The sequence below is a fragment of the Herpailurus yagouaroundi genome, unplaced genomic scaffold (genome assembly GCF_014898765.1).
Source record: "Herpailurus yagouaroundi ecotype Mexico unplaced genomic scaffold, PumYag 139, whole genome shotgun sequence".
In the NCBI taxonomy this organism is placed as follows: domain Eukaryota; kingdom Metazoa; phylum Chordata; class Mammalia; order Carnivora; family Felidae; genus Herpailurus; species Herpailurus yagouaroundi.
The window spans coordinates 10,501,926-10,524,436 of NW_024412394.1; the positions used below are offsets into that span (position 1 = coordinate 10,501,926).

The 22,511-nt window shown below is 54.1% G+C and overlaps 1 protein-coding gene and 1 long non-coding RNA gene across 5 annotated transcripts; one reads left to right on the forward strand and one right to left on the reverse strand.

Moving 5' to 3' along the window:
• The first annotated feature begins 4,739 nt into the window (after window positions 1-4,739).
• CAPN11 (calpain 11) lies at window positions 4,740-22,503 on the forward strand. Of its 4 annotated transcripts, none has more exons than XM_040473644.1 (22): window positions 4,740-4,801; window positions 10,779-11,032; window positions 11,412-11,481; window positions 13,297-13,415; window positions 14,231-14,364; window positions 14,549-14,717; window positions 15,944-16,027; window positions 16,134-16,219; window positions 16,459-16,533; window positions 16,690-16,850; window positions 16,992-17,161; window positions 18,960-18,971; window positions 19,306-19,517; window positions 19,807-19,846; window positions 19,945-20,013; window positions 20,096-20,153; window positions 20,294-20,358; window positions 20,632-20,700; window positions 21,155-21,233; window positions 21,330-21,372; window positions 21,917-21,975; window positions 22,066-22,503. In XM_040473644.1, the coding sequence occupies exons 1-22, from the start codon at window positions 4,771-4,773 to the stop codon at window positions 22,356-22,358; spliced, it is 2,352 nt and encodes a 783-aa protein (XP_040329578.1). In that variant the 5' UTR covers window positions 4,740-4,770; the 3' UTR covers window positions 22,359-22,503. The 4 variants fall into 4 exon arrangements, with proteins under 4 accessions (XP_040329578.1, XP_040329581.1, XP_040329579.1 ...); XM_040473647.1 differs by having other exon boundaries at window positions 21,330-21,446; window positions 22,066-22,204; XM_040473646.1 differs by lacking the exon at window positions 4,740-4,801 and adding an exon at window positions 6,417-6,452.
• LOC121029514 (uncharacterized) lies at window positions 17,695-19,903 on the reverse strand. Its single transcript, XR_005789756.1, has 3 exons — window positions 19,787-19,903; window positions 19,289-19,490; window positions 17,695-17,737 (listed from the first exon to the last, which is right to left on the reverse strand). It is a non-coding gene; the product is annotated as an uncharacterized LOC121029514 (long non-coding RNA).
• Window positions 22,504-22,511: the final 8 nt, after the last annotated feature.

Below are 22,511 nucleotides of genomic sequence, written 5' to 3' on the forward strand. Positions count from 1 at the left end.
CCACATCCCCAGACCCAACTGTAATTCACTTTTTTTTTTTATGTTTATTTTTCTTTTTACATTTATTTATTTTTGAGAGACAGAGAGAGACAGAGCCCAAGTGAGGGAGGGGCAGAGAGAGGAGACAATCTGAAGCAGGCTCCAGGCTCTGAGCTGACAGCACAGAGCCCCACGTGGGGCTCGAACTCACACACCGCAAGACCATGACCTGAGCCGAAGTCGGACGCTTAACCGACCGAGCCACCCAGGCGCCCCTTTTAATGTTTATTTTTGAAAGAGAGGGAGACAGAGCGTGAGCAGGGGAGGGGCAGAGAGAGCAGGAGACACAGAACTCGAAGCAGGCTCCAGGCTCTGTGTTGTCAGCACAGAGCCCAGCATGGGGCTCAAGCTCACAAACCATGAGATCGTGACCTGAGGCGAAGTCACTGCTTAACCCACTGAGCCACCCAGGCGCCCCAGTAATCCACTTTTTGTAAGAAATTTCCTATGGCCACTGTAGCCCACCCCCGAGAGGCCCACCCAGCCACATGGTCGCGTGCAACGTACATTGCGTGTGCAATGGGTCTCCTGGCTCCTGGAGAACCAAGAACTCCAGTCCTGGTTCTGTCACTAACGTGCTGCACGACCCTCGGAAAGCCGCCTCTCCTCTCTGAACCTATCTGCTCATCGATAAAACCAAGGAGTATGACCAAGTGACCCCAATGGCCCTGAACATCCAACCCATCCATTACCCACCACCCATCAGCAGGACCCCGAAAAGAAAGTGAGTCAAGGAACTCCCAGAGGAGAGAAGAGGAGAGACCCCAGGGGACCAGGCAGAGGAAGAGAAAAGGCAGATACCACAAAGGCTTACGGATAGTCGACCAGAAACGACCAACAGCAGGGATAGCAAACAAAGCAAAAAGCCCGTGAAAGATTGCCCAGGCACTGGCAGGGGGCAAGAGGCACACGGTGTGGGGCCCACCCACTCCCAGGCTACAGACAGATGTCCCCTGCTTGGAAGGCCAGTGTTCCCTGGGGGGACCGCCATGAGCAGCTCGGCCCAGGCCTCAGCCCTCACATGTACGGCAAATGCACAGTCTTGTGAAATGTGGACCTCCAGGGAGGGTCCCCAGAGTCCCAGGGCTGGGGAGCAGAGCGCCGGCCGGTAGGTGGGCTGAAACTGGCTGTGAATTTCAAGCAGGGAGCACGCGCAGCAGGCCTCTGAGGCCTCAGACAGCAGCCCCTGATCCCTCCATGAAACCCCCTCGAGTACTCCTGTGCTCCAGACCCTGAGCTGGGTGCTGGCGACATAGCAGCAAGGCTGATTGTAGAAGCCCAAGGCCCGGCGGGCAGGCCAGAGACAGATCTGAGCACTCACTAGGTCCAGCACCCTTCTGACCACCTTCTCTGAGTTGACTGAGTCCTCAAAGAAGCCCTATCCCAAATTCAGAGTTGAGGGGCCTGGGGCATACGGCGCTCATGTCCCTTGCTCCTGCTAACATGACTTTGGGTGCAGGGGTGCTAGGACAAGGGTGAAAAAAATCTTAGGGTGGTATGAGAGCCCCAGATCAGGACTATCTTGCCTATTCAAACTTCTTACTGTTCAGCCAAGAAGGTTGACACCCAAAGAGGAGGAATGACAAGAACCCACAACTATTAAGGCCAAAATGGCCAGCGTGGTACCAGATGCCTTCCCCAGGGTCATTGGATTAAACCAGAAATACTCCCAGCATGTGTTGGGAGGCTGGGAATGGCGGTGGGCAGTGGGGCGACCCTTCATCAGGTCAGACAGAAAAGTCCAGAAGGCGAAGGAAGGCTGGGGAACTGGGTAAAGGGGCAGCGAACAGACAGGGAGGGGTCGGGGTCCAGGTAAGGACTCACTGGCAGAGGCTGTAGGCAAGCAGGGAAGCATTCTGGGGCTGGACGCCTGGGGTCCTGTGAAGGTCCCACAGGTTCTGATCTGTTCTTTGGAACAAAACAGAGGAAGGAAGAAACCAGGTGTGTTTGGGTCACGGGGGAAGGACCACTGGTGTTGATTGAGAGGGGGCCCTAGGGGGGTGCTTTAAGTAGCCAAGAGAGGTTTTGAACCAAGCACCTTGGTTCACGAAGGCCCCTCAGCTCCCCCGAAGCGTGTTCTCTGTACAGGTGGGCAGGCACAGCACCACTTTGCCTGGAAAACCCCGTTAGCTGCGCAGTGTGGCCTGGGACAGACCTCAGCCTAGACCCCCAAATTCCTCACCTGCCTGGCTTCCCTCGAGGCGGGGTCTCCCCTAACCCCACCTTACAGGGTCTTCTCCCCTAACCCTACCTCACGAAGCCCAAAGCCAGGTTCAAGTGTTGCCAGTTGTGAAACTCCAGATGATGCCGAAACAGCAAACTGAACACAGGTCCTGGGGCGAGCACGGCCCCGAGGTGGGAGACTGTGATACAGGAAGATGCCCGCAACCACCCAGCCCCTGCCTCTGGTGCCCCCTCACAGGCAGAACCCAGGTCAGAGAGGGAAATCACAACATGCTCATTTGACAAACATTTCCTGAACCGGGGTTGAGGGTCCGGCTTCGCCCTGGGTGCCGCAAAGGATCCTCGAGGTGCGACGGTGGAGTCACAGAAGGAGGCCACAGGGAGCCCCAGAGTCCGCCTCTCCTCCCTCCCTTTCCAGCTGGGGCCGGCAGAAGATAATGGGCAAGAGCTGAGGATTTAGGTTCAAGTCCCAGCTCAGCCACTTACCAGCTGAGTGACGCTGGGCGAGTTGTATCGTGCCTCTTGAACAGGAAAGCTCCTGTTGTCCTCACACACGAAATGCTCTGACACCAAAAGAAGGAAGGGGGCTTTTCCCACATCAACCGACTCTCCAACTATCCAGGCACCAGCTGGGTGTCCCACAATTCCATTCAGTTCTGACGCCGTCTACCTGGAGCTAGCATCAGATGCCCAGGTTGTCACCTGCGCTTCCGCCCGACTGCCTATACATCAGGATTTGTAGCCCTTCCTCAGGTTTTATCATTTGCTATGACAGGGGCGCCTGGGTTGGCTTAGTTGGCTAAGTGTCCGACTTCAGGTCATGATCTCACCGTATGTGAGTTCAAGCCCCACACAGGGCTCCAGGCTGACAGGGCGGAGCCTGCTTGGGATTCTCTCTCCCTGCCCTGCCCCCCCAAATAAAGAAGCTTTTTAAAAAAATCTTATCATTTACTACGACAGCTCAGCAGAACTCAGGGAGACACATTTATCAGTTTCTTGTAAAAGGATATATTATAGGACACCAGTGAGTGGCTGGTTGAGGAGGTACCTAAGGTGAGATCAGAAAGGTCCCAAGCATAAGAGCTTCTGTCCCTGTGGAGTTGGGGTGCCCCACCCTCCCAGCACGTAAATGTGGTCACCAACCCAGAAGCTCTCTAAACCCCATATTTGGGAATGTTTCTGGAGGCTTCCTCCAGATTGGGCCTGATTGATAATTAAGTCAATCTCCAGCCCCTCTCCCCTCCCTGGAGAATGAGGAGTAGGGCTGAAAGTTCCAGGTTTCTAATCACGGCTTGGTTTTTCTGGCCATCAGCCCCCATCCTGAGGCTATCTAGGAGATCTCCAGGAGTGACCTCATTAGAACAAAAGACGCTGTTGTCACTCACAAAACTCCAGGGGATTCAGGAGTCCTGTCCCAGGAACCAGGGGCAGAGAGCAAGTGTGTATTTCTTATTATGTCACCTCTGGCCCTCACTTTCCTCATCTGTAATGTGAGGATAATGATAACGTCCTTGAGCTGTTTTAAGGATTAAACAAGCGGAAAGTTCTTAGCCCAGCATTTGGCACATAATAAGAACTTAATTAACTGTAATTAATGTTCTTATAGATGAGGAAGTTGAGAGATCCAGAAAGGGGGGCGGGGAAGACTTGTCCAAGGTCGGCTTGGAACAGGACTCTATGATTCCATTCAGCGGCCTGAGCACCTGCTCTGTAGTCAGCACTCCACCAGGCAGGGCGGGGGGACACAGGGACGACTGGACAGTCCCCATCCTCAACGGTCATACGCTCTTGGAAAGACTATACTATAGGGAAGGTTTCTCATGTCAAAGAGTTCACTCTTTCCCCTGGATAGACATGACAGCCAGGCCAGTGGCCTAACCACGCCGAGGAGAGTGTTATGGGTTGAATTGTGTCCCCCCAAAGACGTGTTCAAATCCTAACTCCCCCAGTCAGTACCTCAGCATGTGATCTTATTTGGAAATATGGTCATTGCAGAAGTAAACAGTTAAGATGAAGTCACGCTAGAATAGGGTAGGTCCCTAATCCACTGCAACTGGTGTCTGTATGAGAAGGAGACACAGAATGCCTTGTGAAGACACAAAGACACACAGGGAGAGTGCCATGTCAGTGGGAAGTTGCCTTTCGGAAATGAAGAGGTTTTCAGAATACAAAGGTCTAGTTGGGGTGTCAGGGCCAACCCCTTCCTGGAAGGCTTGGGCTGGAGGAGAGGGACTCAGACTTGTCCTGATTGGACAGTACAGTGAAGACAGCCAGCATGGTGGAGGTGCCCCCGGGGTAGGGGTGCTGGGACTCCTGTCTCCACAGGAAGATGACCCTCTGGGCGGCGGGTAGGGCCCAGGCAGATCGAAAGCGGCTAGGTTACTGACCATGCCAGCTATGAGGGACAGTGGGAAGGAGGACAGAAGAGGAAGGCAGCTATTAAAACGTGCCACTGCCCCGGGACTCCCACTGCAATTGGAGAGTTCTAGGTGGGGGTGGGGGTTCCCCTCCCCCCTCCCCACCCAGAACCTTCAACTGTCAAGCACCATGATAGCCACCAGCATGCCGTACTCCCCAGGTAGGCGCTGATGGGCTTGTACCATTCCTGTACCTCTACAGACCAGGGCCTCCCCGCCCCCCACCAGGGAAGAGGCCATGTCCCCTCGAGGGTGACTCTCCCATCGGACTGGAGGCTCCCTAGGAGCAGATGAGCCTCTTCCCCAGACTGTCCACTGATGGCCAGACCCACAGGACCCCTTCTTCCTGTCTCCACTGAAAAGTTGGAGTCGAGGAGCCGAGAGGGACCTCACACCCCACTGTCACAGCTATCTGTGAGAAAGGCTTGTATGAGGGAAGCCCCAGAGGCCATTAGAAAAATAAACCTCAGGGAACAGAGAGAACCCCTCCCCATCCCAGAAAACCTGGCCTCTTGATCCAGAAAGACCAGACCGTGAGAAGGCTACAGGAGCAGGACTCCGTAGGCAGGCCTGGGGACCTGACCTCAGGGCCTGAGGGAGACAGCACTGGGGAGAGGGGTGCTGGGCAGAGCTAGGCTGTTCTGCAGGGTGGAAGGCAGCCAATCCCAGCCGGCAGAAGGGCTCAGCGCTGCACCTCACCCAGCCTAGGAGGGTAGCTGGCTTCTGCTATACAGGGCAGCCTAGATCCTGGCTTCCCCGGCCCTCACTGTCTGCCTGACCCCTGGAAGCATAGGGCTAGCCCGAGGAGAAGACCAAACCCAGTCCTCACTCTTCCAAAGTGCCCTGAGAAGTCTAGACACCCCTGGGCCAGAGAGCTTCCTATCCCTTCATGCTTTGTTTTACTGCGTTGCTCTGGCCATCTGCCTGTCTTTCCCACCGCCAGGCTTATCTGTCTGTCTGTGTCTCAGCTTGCCCACGCCCCTAGCCCACCCGTCAGGGCTCGAGTCTGTCACCCGCTCTGGAGACGTTTTTGGTGACGACTGTGGTGGAGTGTGTGTCTGCGTAAGTCTCCCCGCCAGCCAGCTGAGTAACACGCTCAGACCCGGGAGACTTGGTACACAGGAAGTGAAGCCGGCGACAGAATGGTGGGACGTGACTTCTCAGGCTGGGTGATGATCGGAGGGCATGATCACAGCCTTGGCCTGCCCCCTGGGGTTCTCCAGTGTTCTTGGACACCAGCACCTCCTGTGGTCCTTCTAGACCCGCAGGGGAGCCCAGTACATTCACTGCCGGGGGGCAGCCAAGTCAGAGTCGACCTAAGGCGACCTCGTAGTGGAAGGGCACAGAGCGGTTCACCTCATTGTCTGAATGACCTCAGGCCATTCGCTCACCCCCCGGTCTCTCACCCTGAGCACTACAGGACGCTTAGCAGCATCGCCGGCCTCTCCCCTCTGGATGCCAGTAGCACCCACCTGGTCCCCAGTTATGACAGCCAAAAATGTCTCTAGACATTGCTAAGTGGTCCCTGGGGCACTATCTCGCAGGTTGAGGACCACTGCCCTAAGGCCTCCAGGCAGGCTGTAAGTTAGATGTAGCTCAGATGGGCCTAGTCGTTCCTGCCCTGCTGACGACACTGGGTAAGGGCCAGGTGATGAGACAAAACCAGTCCTCAGGGATGCCACTGCCCTGGGACTCCCACTGCAATTGGAAGAGTTCTGGGTGGGGGTGGGGCTCCCCTCCCCCTCCCCCTCCCCACCTAGAACCTTCAACTGTCAAGCATCACGCTAGCCACCAGCATGCTGTACTCCCCAGGTAGGCGCTGATGGGCTCATACCATTCCTGTACCTCTGCGGACCAGGGCCTCCCCCAGGGAAGGGGCGGGTCCCCTTGAGGGTCCCCCTCAGGGATGTTCTGCCCCCTGCCTCTTTGGACCCTCTTCATCTGGACCCCTTCTTCACCCCCCAAGATTTGTCCCCCCACCACAGGCCTCCCTCTAAGTCTTTCCCCTGCTCTTTGAGCAAAGAAATTAGCCACTTCTTCCCCTGCGTCCCCAACACACCCCTACCTTAGGGGAGTGGAGTGAACTTAGAGGAGGGAAAAGGGGGCAGTCACTCTCCCCAAGAACCTCCCAATTATCCCACCCGACCTGGTGGCCTCTCTCCCTGGCACCTTCTCCCTGCCTCTGTGGCCCATGAAGCTGAACCTGAAGGAGGATAGTCGGAGGAGGGTCCTCTCAGAGCTCCATGCAGGGGTGGGTTCGCTTCTGACTCCTCGGTGCCCGGCACAGAATACATGCTCCAAAGATGTGGCTGAGACGAGCTACAGTTTGCTTCAAGGAGCGCAAACGGAGCAGCAGAGACAGACAGGCTCACAGAAGATCCCAACATGTAGAGTACAAGTGTTCCTGCATCCTTATGATCACTGAGTCCTGGGAGGGAGGAGGGGTGCTATATGATCCCAGGAGGAACTCCATAAATACTAGCTACCCAGCCGGGTCAGCGAGAAGGCAACCCACAATTTCTGAGTGCCTCGTGAACGCCAGCCTTTTTCATGTCTGTTGCACCATTTAATCCTGAAACACCCTACAAGGTAGGATGTGACGGCCTCTTTAGAGAGATGAGAAAACCAAGGCTCAGAGACATAAAGCAGCGTGCCCGAGGTCACACAGCTATCCACTCTGGTATGGGGCAGCCCAGGGCTGCAAAAGAGGAATCAGCTGCCTAAAGGGAGGTGACTTCACAAAGACCGCCTAGAGGCTGTAGGAAAGTGGAGGAAGCCTAAGCCGTGAGTGATGGGTAGGAGCATGGACCAGCCTGCCTAGGTGTGACCCTCACTGACTCTGCTGCCCACCAGGTATTCAGCCTTGAGGAAGTTCAACCTCTCTGGGCCTTGGTTCTCCCCCCTGTAGCAGGGAGACATAATAATAATAAGCCCAGCCAACAGCGTTGTGAGGATTCCTTGAAGTAATGCAGGTAAAGCATTTAGAACCATGCCAGGTACACACTGAGTCCTCAAACACTGTTAACTATTATTTTTATAACTGCTCTGTAAGTGCTAGTTACTTTTTTTGTTTTTAAGTAGGCTCTGGGGCCCAGTGCGGGGCTTGAACTCACGACCCCGAGATCAAGACCCAAGCCGATATCAAGAGTTGGACGCTCAGCCAACTGAGCCACCCAGGCGCCCTGGTGCTAGTTACTTTTACACCTGGGGGAGAATCCTAGTATCTTCTCGTCACAAACCATAGGCTCTGTGGAAGAGGCAAAAGACAGGGTCCCAAGTCTCTATTCAGCAAACTCATTCTTATCCTTAGAGCCAATGGACTTTTCTCAGTGGGGGCCAGGAAACTCCAGGCCCCAGGGACCCCAAAGGGGGACCCCAGAGAAGCCTTTATGCTGTGGTCAAGGACTTTGCTCATCGCCTGCACCAATGCTCTGTCTTCCCTAGGCTGGGGTGAGCTCTTTTTTGTCCCCAGCCCAGGCATGGCCCGTGGCAGTGGTGGGTGGGAGTCTGCAGGTCCCTCCATTTACCAGGCACCTGCTCTGGGGTCAGCTCTTTGGGGGGATTCTCCCTAATGGAGTGGAGGGTCCCAGGGACGAGCCACATGACCATCTATCCCTTCACAGAGAGAAACTAAGATGCTCCTCCCTTCTAGGAGCACTGGGGAACATCATTCAAAACATCTATCGAGCACCTACTATGTGCCAATGCAGCAGCAAACAAACGACAAAAACCCCTGCTCTCCTAAGCTTTCATTCTAGTGAGGGAGACAAATAATAAATAAAGTGTATAGTATATCAGGGACCAAAGAGGGACAGGCAGCTGGGGGTCAGGGCAGGAGAGAGAAAACAGAGATTTGCAAACATAGATGAAAAATCACTACAGTGCAATGCAAGGCATTCATTCATTCATTCATTCATTCATCCACTGAAAGCATTTCTGAGCCCCTGCTGGGGCCAGGTGCTCTATGAGACAGATGGAGTTCATTGTATTTTATTTTTTAAGTTTATTCACTTAGTTGGAGAGAGGAGAGAGAGTGAGTGCACGGGGGGGGGGGGGGGGCAGAGAGAGAGGGAGAGAAAGAATCCCAAGTAGGCTCCAACATAGAGCCCAGTATGGGGCTCGAACCCATGAACCGCGAGATCATCACCTGAGACGATGTCAAGAGTCAGATGCTTACCTGCCTGAGCCATGCAGGCGCCCCAAGAGACAGATGGAACCTAATAGTGGACAGAGGAGCCCCCATGTCCACCCTTGAGAGCTCACAGACAAGTCAACTCAGCAGGCAGGCAGTGACGGGTGTCACAACAAAGGAAAGTGTTAGACGTGACGGCGGCCCCACACTCTGCCTGGGCACGTTAGGGGAGGGCTTCCCCAAGGAGATGGCATTGAGCAGGGACTGGAAGACTGAGCAGGACTGTCTCCAGTGGACCAGGTGTGTGCGTGGGATCAGGAATGACCCCGGGCGGAGGCACATAGGCAAGAACGATCTGGTACATCTGAGAAACAGGGGCTGCCTGTGCAGGAAGGCTCTGGGCCTCTAGGTGGCAGCCTGGTTTGGGTTTGTCAGGCTCCAGGGGGAGACAACAGGAGCGTTACCGGACCTAGAGAAGTCCCAAGGAGACGCTGATGTGGGACAGAGGAATGGGTTGGCTTGGTTGGGGTAGCTTGAAGAGTAAAGAGGCCTCAGATAAATTTAGCCACAAGTGGCCCGTGATCCCCTTAGTTGGTGAAGATGGGAAGATGGTGCTAATTCCACAGGACTTCCCTCTGAGGAGAGGCGCCTCCCTCTAGGAGGTAGCATCAGGAAAAGGTCACGGTCATGGGTCAGGGCGCCTGGGTGGCTTAGTCAGTTAAGCATCTGACTTTGGTTCAGGTCATGATCTCACAGCTCATGGATTCAAGCTCAGCTCAGAGCTTGGAGCCTGCTTTGGATTCTGTGCCTCTGTCTCTCTCTGCCCCTCTCCTACTTGGGCTCTGTCTCTCTCTCTCTCTCTCTCAAAAATATATAAACGTTAAAAAAAGATTTTTTACTAAAAAAAAAAAAAGGAAAAGATCACGGGCCTCGTTTGGGATCTGCAGTCAGACTTAGACCCATGCCCAGCCCTCACCCCGTGACCTTGGGCAAATTCCTTGACCTCCAGGTCCCTGCTTCCTCTTCCAGTAATTGAGGGTATTGCATGGATCTTTCTCAGGGCTGGTGTGCCTGGCACAGAGCAGGCACTCGGCACTGTTAGCTCTGCAATTGTAACTCTTCTCCCTGTCTGTCAACAAGGGAGGACGAATAGCTAAGACCCCCTGCTCTTGCCTCTGTGCAACTCAGCCCTCTGTGTGCTCAATCTGGGTCTCACCTCTAGACACCCCAGAACCCTCCTGCCCTTCCCTGTAGCTGCCCCTTCTTTTCCTCACTATGCATTCCTCCCCTGCCCTGGCACCAACTGGGCTCTGTTTGACTCAGACCACATCCTTCTACTACTCTCTATCTCTATGTAGATTGGCCTATTTGGGGCATTTTATATAAATCAATCATACAATAGGTGGCCCTTCGTGACTGCCTTCTTTCTCCTACATCCATGTCGTAGCATGGATGAGAACTTCATTTCTTTTTGAATGATATCCTTGTACGAATGATATTCCGTTGGATGTCTGTTTCTCATTTTTGGTGCCCATTGATCAGCTGCTGGACATTTGGGGTCTCCTCCCACTTGTTGGCTATTGTGAATAATGCAATGAACATTTGTGTCCAACTTTTTGTACGGACATATAGCTTCCTTTCTCTCAGGTATATGCCTAGAGGTGGAACTGCTGGGCCATACGGTAATAACTCTATGTTTAACTGTTAGAGGGAGAGCCAGGCCATTTTCCAAAGTGGCAGCACCCTTTCAAATTTCCACCAGCAAAGTATGAAGGTTCCAACTTCTCCACATCTTTGCCGACACTTGTTATTATCAGTCTTCTTTATTATAGCCATCCTAGCTGGTGCGAAGGGGTGTATCACTGTGGCCTTGATTTGCATTTGTCATTGACGACCAGTGGTGTTGAGCAATTTTTCATATGAGTGTTGGTCATATCTTCAAAAAGAAATCTGTCCAGATCCCTTGTCCATTTTTTAATTGGGTTGTTTGTCTTTTCATTATCAAGCGGAGGCGGTTTTCACCAATCAGGGAATGGCGGCTCACATCACCCACTGCCGACTCAAAGCCAAGGGCATGGGCCAACACCACAACGCCCAGAACTTCCATAACCAGAGCTTTGAGGACCTGCAAGCCACCTGTCTGAGGAAGGGGGAGCTGTTCGAGGACTCCTTTTTCCCTGCCGAACCCAGGTCCCTGGGCTTCAAGGATCTGGGTCCCAACTCCAAAAGCGTGCAGAACATCTCCTGGCAGAGGCCCAGTGTGGGTACTGGGAGGGAAGGCATGGACTCATCTTCGGGGTGGAGGGCTGTTTGTAACAATGTCCCAGTCGCTTTGAAATTTCCAATCTCCCAACCTCCCCAATCCTGGCCCTGGGACTAGTCTCCACCTCCGTCAGGGCTGGAGACAGTTCTGGACATGCTTAAGCAAAACTTCTCAGATAACCCCTGGGAAAGTCACTCACTGACCTTTGCTATCACATCCGACAACTACGTCAAACTGGTCTTGTGCCCTCCTGCACCCTGTTTTCCCCTAGAACTTGGAGGTGGGCATCATGCCCCGGGAATGGCGAGATGGAGGTTCCGGGGAGGGGGGCGGGCCACGTCCTGGACCCTCTAAGACCTTTATTCCTTTACTGCAGGAAATCACAAGCAATCCTCATTTCATTATGAATGGGATCAGTCCAACAGACATCTGCCAGGGTGTACTTGGTGAGTGAGGAGCAAAAAAGCCGGTCGGGGGGAGGGGGTGAATCGGGGAAGAAGGCTGAGGTAGGGGGAGTGCCAGAGTGTCTTTTGAGGATGGGAAGCTGGGACTCCTAGATTCAGACAACCTCTCCTGCTTCCCTGCCCCTCTGTTTCTGTGGAGAGGATGAGACTGTCAAGTATGTTCTTCCTGTTACCCGCCCCCCGGGTCTGATCCCAGCCCCTCCCGCTGCTAGCTGGGTCTGGGAGTAAGCTGGGTGGTATACTAGTGACCCATTGCCACACAATAAACTGCCCCGGGCAACGACAAATATCTATCATCTCCGTGTTTGTGGGTTAGTGATTTGGAAGAAGCATAGGTGGGTGGGTCTGGCTCAGAGTCTCTCCTGAGGCTGCAGTCAAGATGTCAGGCAGAGCTGTGCTCACCTGAGGCTTTCACGGGAGCTGAAGGATCCACTTCCAAGATGGCGCACTCACGGGCCAGGAGGCCTCAGTTCCCTTCCACGTAGGCTTCTCCATAGGGCCGCTTGAGTGTCCACACAACATGGTAACGGATTTCCCCAGACGGAATGATATGAGGGAGAGAACAAAGAGGAAGCCATCATGCCTTTTCCCGCCTAGTCTCGGGAGAACACACGCGGTCACCTCCACCACATTCCATTTGTTAGAAGCAAGCACAAAATCTGGCCCACACTCAAGGGAAGGGAATTAGACTCCACCTCCTGAGAGGACTGTCAAAGAGCTTGTGGACATATTTGTAAGCCGGTGCCGGTTCCAGAACTTCCTTAGTCTGACGTATTAAGTAAAGGAGCACTAGGCTCTTCAGCCCCCTCTCCCATGGGCTTCCATGACAACCCCAAGGGATATCTTCCTCTTTGAGGAAGGATTCCTCCAAACCCCTCATCGCATTTTCAGGGATCAGACCAGCATGGGCTTCCTCTGGGGCTGAGTTCTGTCGTATTTGTGGCAGAGAAAAGGGCAAGTTGTAGGCAGGGCAGAAACCGAGGAGACCTCAGGCCCCGTGTCTGTCACCGTGGCTTACTGGGCCCCAGGAAGTGACCTGGCTTCTCCCTATTTAGGTGTCCTTTTGGCAATGGAGGATTGGAGTGTCCTTAAGCCTCCTTTTCCCACCCTCTGCCTCCCACTAAGGGTACCCCAGGCAACTAGGAAGCCATTGGTCATCGCAGTAGCTTTCCTAGAGCCCCTCAGCCTCAGCCTGGCCCAGGACACTCACTCAGGCTACCACCCTGCCCCATGGCCACCCCAGGACATCTGAGATACCCAGGAGAGAGAACCCGATGGGTGACCTCAAACCAGAGTTACTGCCCCTGTGCCCCATCGATGCCTAGCCCCGGGGACCTAGCTGGGCTACAGACTAAGCCCCTTGGGTGTCTGGTGTTACGTGACTGATATCAGGGAGAGATGTCTTGATTGCTACACTAATGTAATCATGGCGTAGAAGGGTGCAGGGCATGGGGAAAGGTGACTGGATTTGTTCGGGGGCAGGGGGGGAAGGGGGTAGAAAACTGGCTCTTTCCCAAAGAAAGTATATCCCAGAGTGAGAAGCAAGACGAAAGCCAAATACCTCCTCCCCAAATCTGAAACCAAAAGCATCCAGCTCTAATTTGTGAATCTCTTCTGTAATACAGAAGGTAAAGAGGCTCACCTCCCCCGCCCCCCCGCCAGAGCCTGTTCTTTCAGCCCTGTTTCTCCCCTACTAGATTCCTTCCTGAACACTTCTTAGTGACAAGGCTAAGGGAGGGGGCCACAGAGTCAGTTCCTGGGAGTACAGGAGAGGCAACCCCCTTCCTGTCTTTCCAGGGGACTGCTGGCTGCTGGCTGCCATTGGCTCCCTCACCACCTGCCCCAAACTGCTGTACCGTGTGGTACCCAAGGGGCAGAGCTTCAAGAAAAACTATGCAGGCATTTTCCATTTTCAGGTGAAGGATGATTTGAAAGCCAGAGTTGTTTTGTGGTGTGTGTGTGTGTGTGTGTGTGTGTGTATGTGTGGCAGAGACAGAGACAAAGCGGGTAGGGAGGAAGAAGAAGAATTATATTTGCTTTGAAGTTACATTTTTTCTTTGTGAAAAATGACATTTATTAGGGTGGATTTTTGTCTAATTATCAGAGAAATATCTGGTCACTAAAGAAATCACGTAAGCTAATTTTTTGAAGCCCTCAAAGAAAATAATAATAATGATCTGTTGTTGGTGGCCCTCCTTCTCCTGCTTCTCTCCCTCTCCCTCTCTGTCTCTTCCTGTTGGTAGAACACACGCGTGTGTGTGAATGTGTGTGCGTGTGTATGACATTGGGAGTCGCTGTCACATAGTTTTGGTAATCTGCTCTTTAAACTTAGCGACATGTAGACACATTGCCCGTGTCGCAAAATATTTCTGAGAATCACAAGAATTTTTTTAATTCCAAATTTAAAATCCTAAAGCCCAGCCAAGGTCAAAATGTGGGTGGGGTCCCTCTGGGGCCCAAGGCAGAAACTGGAGATGAGGCTTGGGGTGACCTTCAGGCTTTTCATAGCTTTTCACTCACTTTTCAGCCCTTCTGGGGAGTGGGCTCTCTGACACTGGCGTGTCACTGATCCTGGCCACCAGGAGGTGCTCGTGTAACACAGTTCTCATATACGGCAGCGGGGGTGGGGTGGGTGTGAGGGTGTGTGCCTACACGCACGCATGTGCTTGTAGGATGGCCGGGGGCACACACGTGTCTTAAGCCCCACTGAGGTCCACCTTGCTGCCCACAGATTTGGCAGTTTGGACAATGGATGGACGTGGTGGTGGATGACCGGCTGCCCACAAAGAATGGCAAGCTGGTGTTCGTGCACTCTGCTGAGCGCGCTGAGTTCTGGAGTGCCCTGCTGGAGAAGGCATATGCCAAGTGAGTGCCCCAAGCCTGGGCTTGCCTCCAAGCCTGCCCAACAACTGGCAGCTATGGGGGCAGCTGACTCAGGGGAAAAGGCAGATGGAGGTCAGGGCATCCCTTCCTGCCCTCACCACACCCACTCGTGTCCAAGCTGGCATCTCTAACCCAGAGCATAAAAGTGCCCTCTCTGTGCCCACAGGCTGAATGGGTCCTATGAAGCTCTGTCGGGGGGCAACACAGTAGAGGGCTTTGAAGACTTCACAGGGGGCGTGACCTATAGCCTCCAACTCCAGAAGCCCCCTCGGAACCTGCTGAGGATTCTTAGGAAGGCCATAGAGCGATCCTCCCTCATGGGCTGCTGCATCGAAGTAAGCCATACTGGGTCCTGCCTCAGGGCCTTTGTACCTGCGGTTGCTTTCACCCAGATGGTTCTTTCCCCCAGGTAGCTGCGCGACTAGCCCCTTCTCATTCACATTTCAGTTCAAATGCCCCTTCCTCAGGCCTCTCTTCCCTACCTCCCACTCTAAACCAGCTGCTCCTACCTCCCTTTGCTTTCTACTTTGTTTTTATTCTCCCCCCAGCATGTATTGTGATCTGAAATGGTCTCACTTATCAATATAGTTGTTCCCAGCCTATCTTCTCCCGACAGTTTCGTATTCCATGGGGGCAGTCACCTGTCTCATTCACTGCCGGATCCTGGGACTTAGGATGCTGCCTGGCATATGCAAGAGACACCCAGCAAATATTTATTCAAAGAAATAAATGAGCCCGGGGTGGAACCGTACGACCCTGCCTTTGCACCCTGGGCATGTAACCCCGAGAAACGAAGACTTACAAGCACATGAAAGCCGGCACACAAATGTTCATAGCGGCTTTGTTCATAGTAGCCAGAAACTGGGAACAGTCTAGACGTCCTTCACGGAGTGAATAGTTAAACTGCGGTGCCCAGAGGCCATGGGATATAACTCGGCAATAAGAGGAAATGAACTACCAATACATGCAACTACTTGGGTGAATCCCAAGGGAATTATGCTGCGTGGGGAAAACCAAGAGAGTTCCATACTGTACGAATCCATTCACATGGCAGGCTTGAAATGACAGATTTTTTAAATGTTTATTTATATTTGAGAGACAGAAACAGAGTGCAAGCAGGGGAGGGGCAGAGAGAGAGAGACACAGAATCGGAAGCAGGCTCCAGGCTCTGAGCTGTCAGCACAGAGCCCGACGCGGGGCTCGCACTCAGGAACCGCGAGATGGTGACCTGAGCCGAAGTTGGACGCTTAACCGACTGTGCCATCCAGGGGGCACCTAGGTGGCTCAGTCGGTTAAGCGTCTGTCTCTGGATTTTGGCTCAGGTCGTGATCTCACGGTTCATGGGATGGAGTTTTGAGTCCGGCTTTGCACTGACAGCATGGAGTCTGCTTGGGATTCTCTCTCTCCTTCCCTCTGCCTGCCTCTCTGTCTCTCTCTCTCTCTCTCAAAATAAATAAACTTAAAAAAAAAACCCTGGACCCCAAGAGTCCTCACATCTCTTCGGGTGCCCTGGTGCATCTGACCGGATCCTGAATTCCTTTCTTTCCTCTCTGTTCTGTAGGTCACCAGCGACAGTGAGTTGGAGGCCATGACCCAGAGGATGCTAGTGAAAGGGCACGCATACTCCGTGACCGGCCTCCATGATGTGAGTCTGCCAAGGGCACCCTACCTGGAGACACAGAACAAGGAGGACAGTCCCTCCTGCCCCGGGACCTTCAGCCACACCCCTGCCACCACACCCTTTCCGCCAGGTCTTCTACAGAGGCAGGACGGAAACCCTGATTCGGGTCCGGAATCCCTGGGGCCGGATCGAGTGGAATGGAGCCTGGAGTGACAAGTAGGTGCCCCTGAGCAGCACTGTCAGGTGAGGAGCAGAGCTCACGGCTGGCCCACGAGCCAGGCAGTGTCACAGATGGACCCGCTGGCGTCCCAGGACCAGCCCCTCCCCACTAGTGTCTTTCCCTCTAACTCAGGACCCCCAGCGGCCGGAGTTCAGCGGGGAGGGAATCCCTTGGGGAGGAACAAAATACCTTCTGAGCCCTGCCCTTCTCCTTCCACCTCCTGTCTCTGATCCAGTGCCAGCGAGTGGGACAAAGTGGCCCCAGAAACCCAGAAACAGCTGCTTCAGAAGAGGGAAGATGGGGAGTTCTGGTCAGTGCAGCTTGGGTGGGCTTCCTTCTGCCCCCACGCCCGTCCCTTCATCTCCTCTGCCGCCCTCCCACCCTTGCCTTTGATGGGGAGGCTCTGAGGGGGAGCCTCTGGGTGTGACGGTGCCACAGGCTCTAGCCGTTGTGCCCTCCACCACAGGATGTCCTACCAAGACTTCCTGGACAACTTCACGCTCCTGGAGATCTGCAACCTGACGCCTGACACGCTCTCCTGGGACGACAGGGGCTGTTGGCACACCACCTTCTGCGAGGGCAGCTGGCGGCGGGGCAGCACTGCGGGGGGCTGCAGGAACCACCCCGGTGGGTGAGGGGATTCGGGGTCCGCGAAGGGGTCAGGGGACCGGCAGATCCCACGAGGCCCCGCCGAGGAGGCAGGTGTGTGGCCGGGAAGCCGGTCCACCCTGGGAAGGGCAGAGCCATGCTGACCTGCTTCTTCCACAGACACATTCTGGACCAACCCCCAGTTCAGGATTTCTCTCCCGGAGGGGGATGACGACCCAGAGGACGACGAAGTTGTCTGCACCTGCCTGGTGGCCCTGATGCAGAAGAACTGGCGACGGGCACGGCCCCTCGGAGCCCAGCTGCAGACCATTGGATTTGTCATCTACTCGGTGGGTGCTCCACCACCTCCCCCAGCCACTCTTGCTCCCTCTCCTGGCCTCACCCCCTTCAAGACCCTGCCAGAGGCCTTAATGAATAGTAACGCCTTCCAAGAAGAGGAAGGAGACAGAGCGCCAGGGAGGTGAGGTTACTTGCCCAAGCTCACACACCCAAGGCTCAGAAGCAGATTATGTCCTGATTCCCAGGTGTTCTGAGACTTCACATTGTCCCCAGGTGTCCCCCCACACACACACCCGCCCAGACACACCACCCAGAGCGTTGACTCCAGCAGCCAAGAGATATCCCTGACCACATTTCTGAAATTGTGCTTTGCGAAATCCTATAAATGACAATTTGTTCGAATAGTTACCCAGCCACCAGTCCAATCTCCACTGGTCCAATAGTGAACAAAAAGAGACACAAGGGGCGCCTGGGTGGCTCAGTCGGTTGGGCATCTGACTTCCGCTCAGGTCATGATCTCACAGTTCACGAGTTCGAGCCCCGCATTGGGCTCTGTGCTGACAGCTCAGAGCCTGGAGCCTCCTTGGATTCTGTGTGTCCCTCTCCTGCTTATGCTCTGTCTCTCTCTGTCTCAAAAATAAATAAAAACATTTTAAAAATTATAAGATACTTCATCTTAAAAAAAAAAAGAGAGAGAGACATAAGCCTTGCCTTCCTCCTAGGCTGGGAGCCCACCAGACATGCCTGAAGATATTTCCAAGGTTAGGGGTGCCTGGTGGCTCGGTCGGTTAAGCATCTGAATTGAGCTCAGGTCATGATCTTGTAGTTCATGAGTTTGAGCCCTGCATCGGGCTCTGTGCTGACGGCTCAGAGCCTGGAGCCTGCTTCAGATTCTGTGTCTCCTTCTCTCTCTGCCCCTTCCCCGTTCACACTCTCTCTCTCTCTCTCTCTCTCTCTCTCTCTCTCTCTGTCTAAAGAATAAAGAAACACTCAAGACATTTAAAATATATATATATTTCCAAGGTTAGCTGTGGTCCTTCAGGAAAGGTATATACTCTACCTCCCACCTGGGGCTCTACAGGGCATCAGCTATGGGTTTTTGTCATCCCTACAGGGCAACAACCCACTTAATCTTTTTTGTTTATTTTATTTATTTTTGAGACAGAGAGAGAGACAGCAGGGGAGGGACAGAGAGAGAGAAAGAGAGAGACAGGAGATAAAGAATCCCAAGCAAGCCCCGTGCTGCCAGCGCAGAGCCCAATGTGGGGCTCGAACTCACGAACCGTGAGATCGTGACCTCAGCCGAAATCAGGAGCCGGGCATTCAACTGACTGAGCTACCCAGGATCCCTTACAACCTACTTATCTTGGCTTAACTCACCTTTTTACAAACATATTTGTGTTCAATGGCCAGTTTCAATAATCACCTGTTAACTACTGCAGGATACAAGTGTTCCATGGAAAATGCTCGTGTTCTGGAAAACGCTCTCCTCGACTTTCATCCTAGCTCTTTCACTTTTTAGCAGTGTGAAATTGGGCACGTTACCTCACCTCTTGGGATTCGGTTTCCTATCCTTGACCTGCAGGGATAAAAACCTCCCCCTGGCAAAACTTTGTGTAAACTATGCTTTGTTGTCCAAAACTGAGGGATTATTAATGTTAACGTTAGGACTTTTGGCTGTCAGAACCTATGCCCCCCACCACCACCAGTGTCCCGCTGTAACACCCCCAACACACACACATGTGCACGCGTGCACACACACACACACACACACACTGCCTGACTTCTACAGGCCTGAGCCCTTTCACCATCCTGGGAGTTTGGCCTTCCTCTCTCTTCTCTTCCTAGGTCCCAAAGGAGGTACAGAAGACATGGGCTTGATTCTGGGCAGGCACTGCCCCACCTCTGGCTGCATGTGGATGGGCAAGGGGTAGAATTCAGCCAAGGGCTTTCAGGGCTACTGGGTTAGGATTCTACTGCGTTGGGGCCCCGGATGGGAGTCAGGGCAGGAGATCAAGGAGTAGGGAGTCGGGCAGGGGATACTTTGGTTACCTGCCAGCTGGGTGGTATCCAGGACTGGTCAGTTTGTGGTAATGCCTCCCCCGGAGACTTGCCCAAGTAAGCTTCACTTTTGGGGTCCCTCTCTGCCTATACTCACATGCCAGCCCTGTACCCACCTCCAAGGCACATATAGTTTCAGAACATCCAGGATACTCGCTTGAAGAAGGACTTCTTCATAAAGTATCAGGACCATGGCTTCTCAGAGATCTTCACTAATTCGCGGGAGGTGAGCAGTCATCTCCGGCTGCCTCCGGGGGAATATGTCATCATTCCCTCCACCTTTGAGCCACACAGAGATGCCGACTTCCTGCTACGGGTCTTCACAGAAAAGCACAGCGAGTCCTGGTGAGGAGCCCTACCTCACCGCTCCAAGACCACCTGCCCAAGAGCTGTAGGATGTCAAGCTCAGGGGGCCGTCATCTGGTCCTCCCCAACTCTGTCCCTAGTTTAAATCAGGGAAACTGAGGCACACGGAAGGGGAGTCTCAGTAGCAAGCCAGAATCAGAACCCAGATCCCATGGAACCTGTTCCACGCTGCTTCAGATACACGACATGATCTCCCCACAAGCACCCCACTAAATTCCCTGTCTCCCTGATCCCGCATAACCATGAACCTTCCTTCACTTTTGCGCAGGGAACTGGATGAAGCCAACTGTGCTGAGCTACTCCAGGAGGTGAGGGGAGGCTGTGGGGTCCAGGGACCAGAGGAAGCATCTGAGGAATGTGAAGGAACTTTCTTGACTGGGTCCCTTTCCCACTCCTTTCCCTCCAGGAGAAGTTCTGTGAGAATGACGTAGACCAGGACTTCATACATTTGTTTGGGATAGTGGCAGGAGGAGAGGTGCGAGGCCGAGGGCTGGGCACCCAAAGCAGGTGGATGGGGGGAACGTGCCAGAGCTGGGATTTATGGTCGCCCTTCCTAGGACAAGGAGATAGGCATGTATGAGCTACAGAAGCTGCTCAACAACGTGGTCACCAAATGTGAGTCTTCCACCCCCCCCTACCCTGCCACTCACAACCCTTCTCCTGCAGCTTGCACCCCCCCCCCCAGGCCGCTCCCTGCATCCCCTGCGATGCCCCACTCCCTCCTTCTCTCTTCCTGCCCCTTCCCTCCCTCACAGTCAGAAACTTCAGGACCCAGGGCTTCGGCCTGGATGTATGCCGCTGTATGGTCAACCTCATGGATGTATCTTCTTGTCCAGTGCTCTCCCGCCCCTCACCCCTACCCCCATGCCTGGCCCCCAGGTGACCATCGCTCTGGCCAGGCATGCCCTCCTTCCTGCTGGGGATTAGGCTCTGAGGTAGCAAAAGATGCCAGTTTTTCTGGCTGTTACCATAGTGACCACACAAGATCCCCGGGTCTCATGTCTCCCACTCAGCGAGCCTCTCTGCTTCCCTGGCCCCAAGATGCCCTCTTCACTCCTTCTTCTGGCATCCTTGACTACCACCCCCTCCCCAGAAAGATGGCTCTGGCAAGCTAGGGCTTCTGGAGTTCCAGATCCTGTGGAAAAAAATCAAGAAATGGACGGTAAAAAACACTGAAGGGGCAGTTTATGGCGGGGAGAAAGGGAGGTCCTCAAGAGTGATGGGGATTAGTAAGGACGATGCTAGAACCTGGAGCCCCTGACTAGACACACACACACACACACACACACACACACACAGGACAGGATCTGTTGGAGTGTTGGTGCATTAGCTAGTCAGATTAACAACCAGTATAGTCCAGGCATCACCAGTTTAAAGGACTGGTGCAGAGGGCCCAGTTGGGAGTGGGTCTTTCAGACCCCTGACTCCGGTCTTAGCCCCCTCCCCTTGCCAGAGGCCCCCTACAGTCACTAGATGACAGGAATATTGGGCGCTCAGGGTGGGGGCCAGGGTAGGCAGCGCTGGGGTCTTGGGTAGTCCTTGTAGGTTAACTATACTGAAGTATTTCATTATTTCCACCACCGTGCTATGCACACCCCCTCTGTCTATCCCTTCAGGACATCTTCCGAGAGTGTGACGAGGACAACTCAGGCAGCTTGAACTCCTATGAGATGCGCTTGGCAATTGAGAAAGCAGGTTAGCAGGGGGTCAGGGGAGAGGGTCTGGGGGCAGCGAGGGAGGACGCGGTGGCCAGGAGGCTGGACTCCCCCTCCGCACTCCTCTCTCTCCCAGGCATCAAGCTGAATAACAAGGTGATGCAGGTGCTGGTGGCCAGGTATGCAAACGATAACATGATCGTGGATTTTGACAGCTTCATCAGCTGCTTCCTGAGGCTCAAGGCCATGTTCAGTGAGTCAGTCATCTGCCCACTCCCCACCGTGGGTCGGGGACCACTGGCCGCCTCCCACACGCCCACATGAGGAGCCCTGCTCCCAAACCATCCCCCTCTTTAGGGCACAGACGATCTGGGTTCAAATCCCAGCCCCACCACTTGTTGGCTGTGTGCCTTGGGCAAGTCGCTTTATCTCTCTGTGCCTCCGTCCTCTGTTCTCATCTATAAAATGTGGGCAGTAACAGTATTGCCCTCATAGGACGGAGCCACAGAACATATGAGTTTCACGCATGGCGACGCTCTGTGTGTGGCTCATGGCGAGGCTTGGAGTTCTTATCATTAATTCCTTCCTGGGCTGAGGGTTAGCCTGGCGGCAGCAAGGGACAGCTTCTGATGCCCTTTCTGACCTCCTGCTTCTTTGGGATTGGGTCTTGCAGACCCCAGACTCGGCTCTCAAACCCCTTCCCTTGCCTCCTCTCCCAAACAGCATACTTTCTATCCATGGACCCCAAGAACACTGGCTATATTCGCTTGAATCTGAACCAGGTACTCACGGCTCCCCCTGCCCTCTGCTCCCCCAGCCATCCTGCCCCACCCTCCCTGCCATCCTTGGATCTGCTTCTCTCCTCCCCACAGTGGCTGCAGACAACCATGTGGGGATAGGGGAGCCCCAAGAGCCCGGCTCCCACCACCACCACTGCGGGGCTCCGGGCTCAGGGGCAGGGCACTCCTTACTGATCTCGGCTCTGCATTCCCTGCCAATGGAACGGGCTCCAGGTAGTGGCACCTGGGCCCCTTACTCCAGCACCAGGCCGTCCATTGCCCAACCCCCCCACCCCCCAGCCCAAAGTGTTTCTCTTTTTCCCCAGCCAGCTTCTGGTGGCTGGATTTCCCCCAGTCTCTCTCCCTCTCTGAGTATATTCTACTGAAGATTAAGTGCCACTTCCCCAGTGGCTGTGGAGGCTCTCCACACTTTCCTGCTCACGCATACCCGCTGCCTACCTCTCCAGGCTTGGGCCCTCCCTTCTCTCCCTCACTTGGGGGCATTGTTATAATAAACAGCCATTGCCACTGGCTTCTGT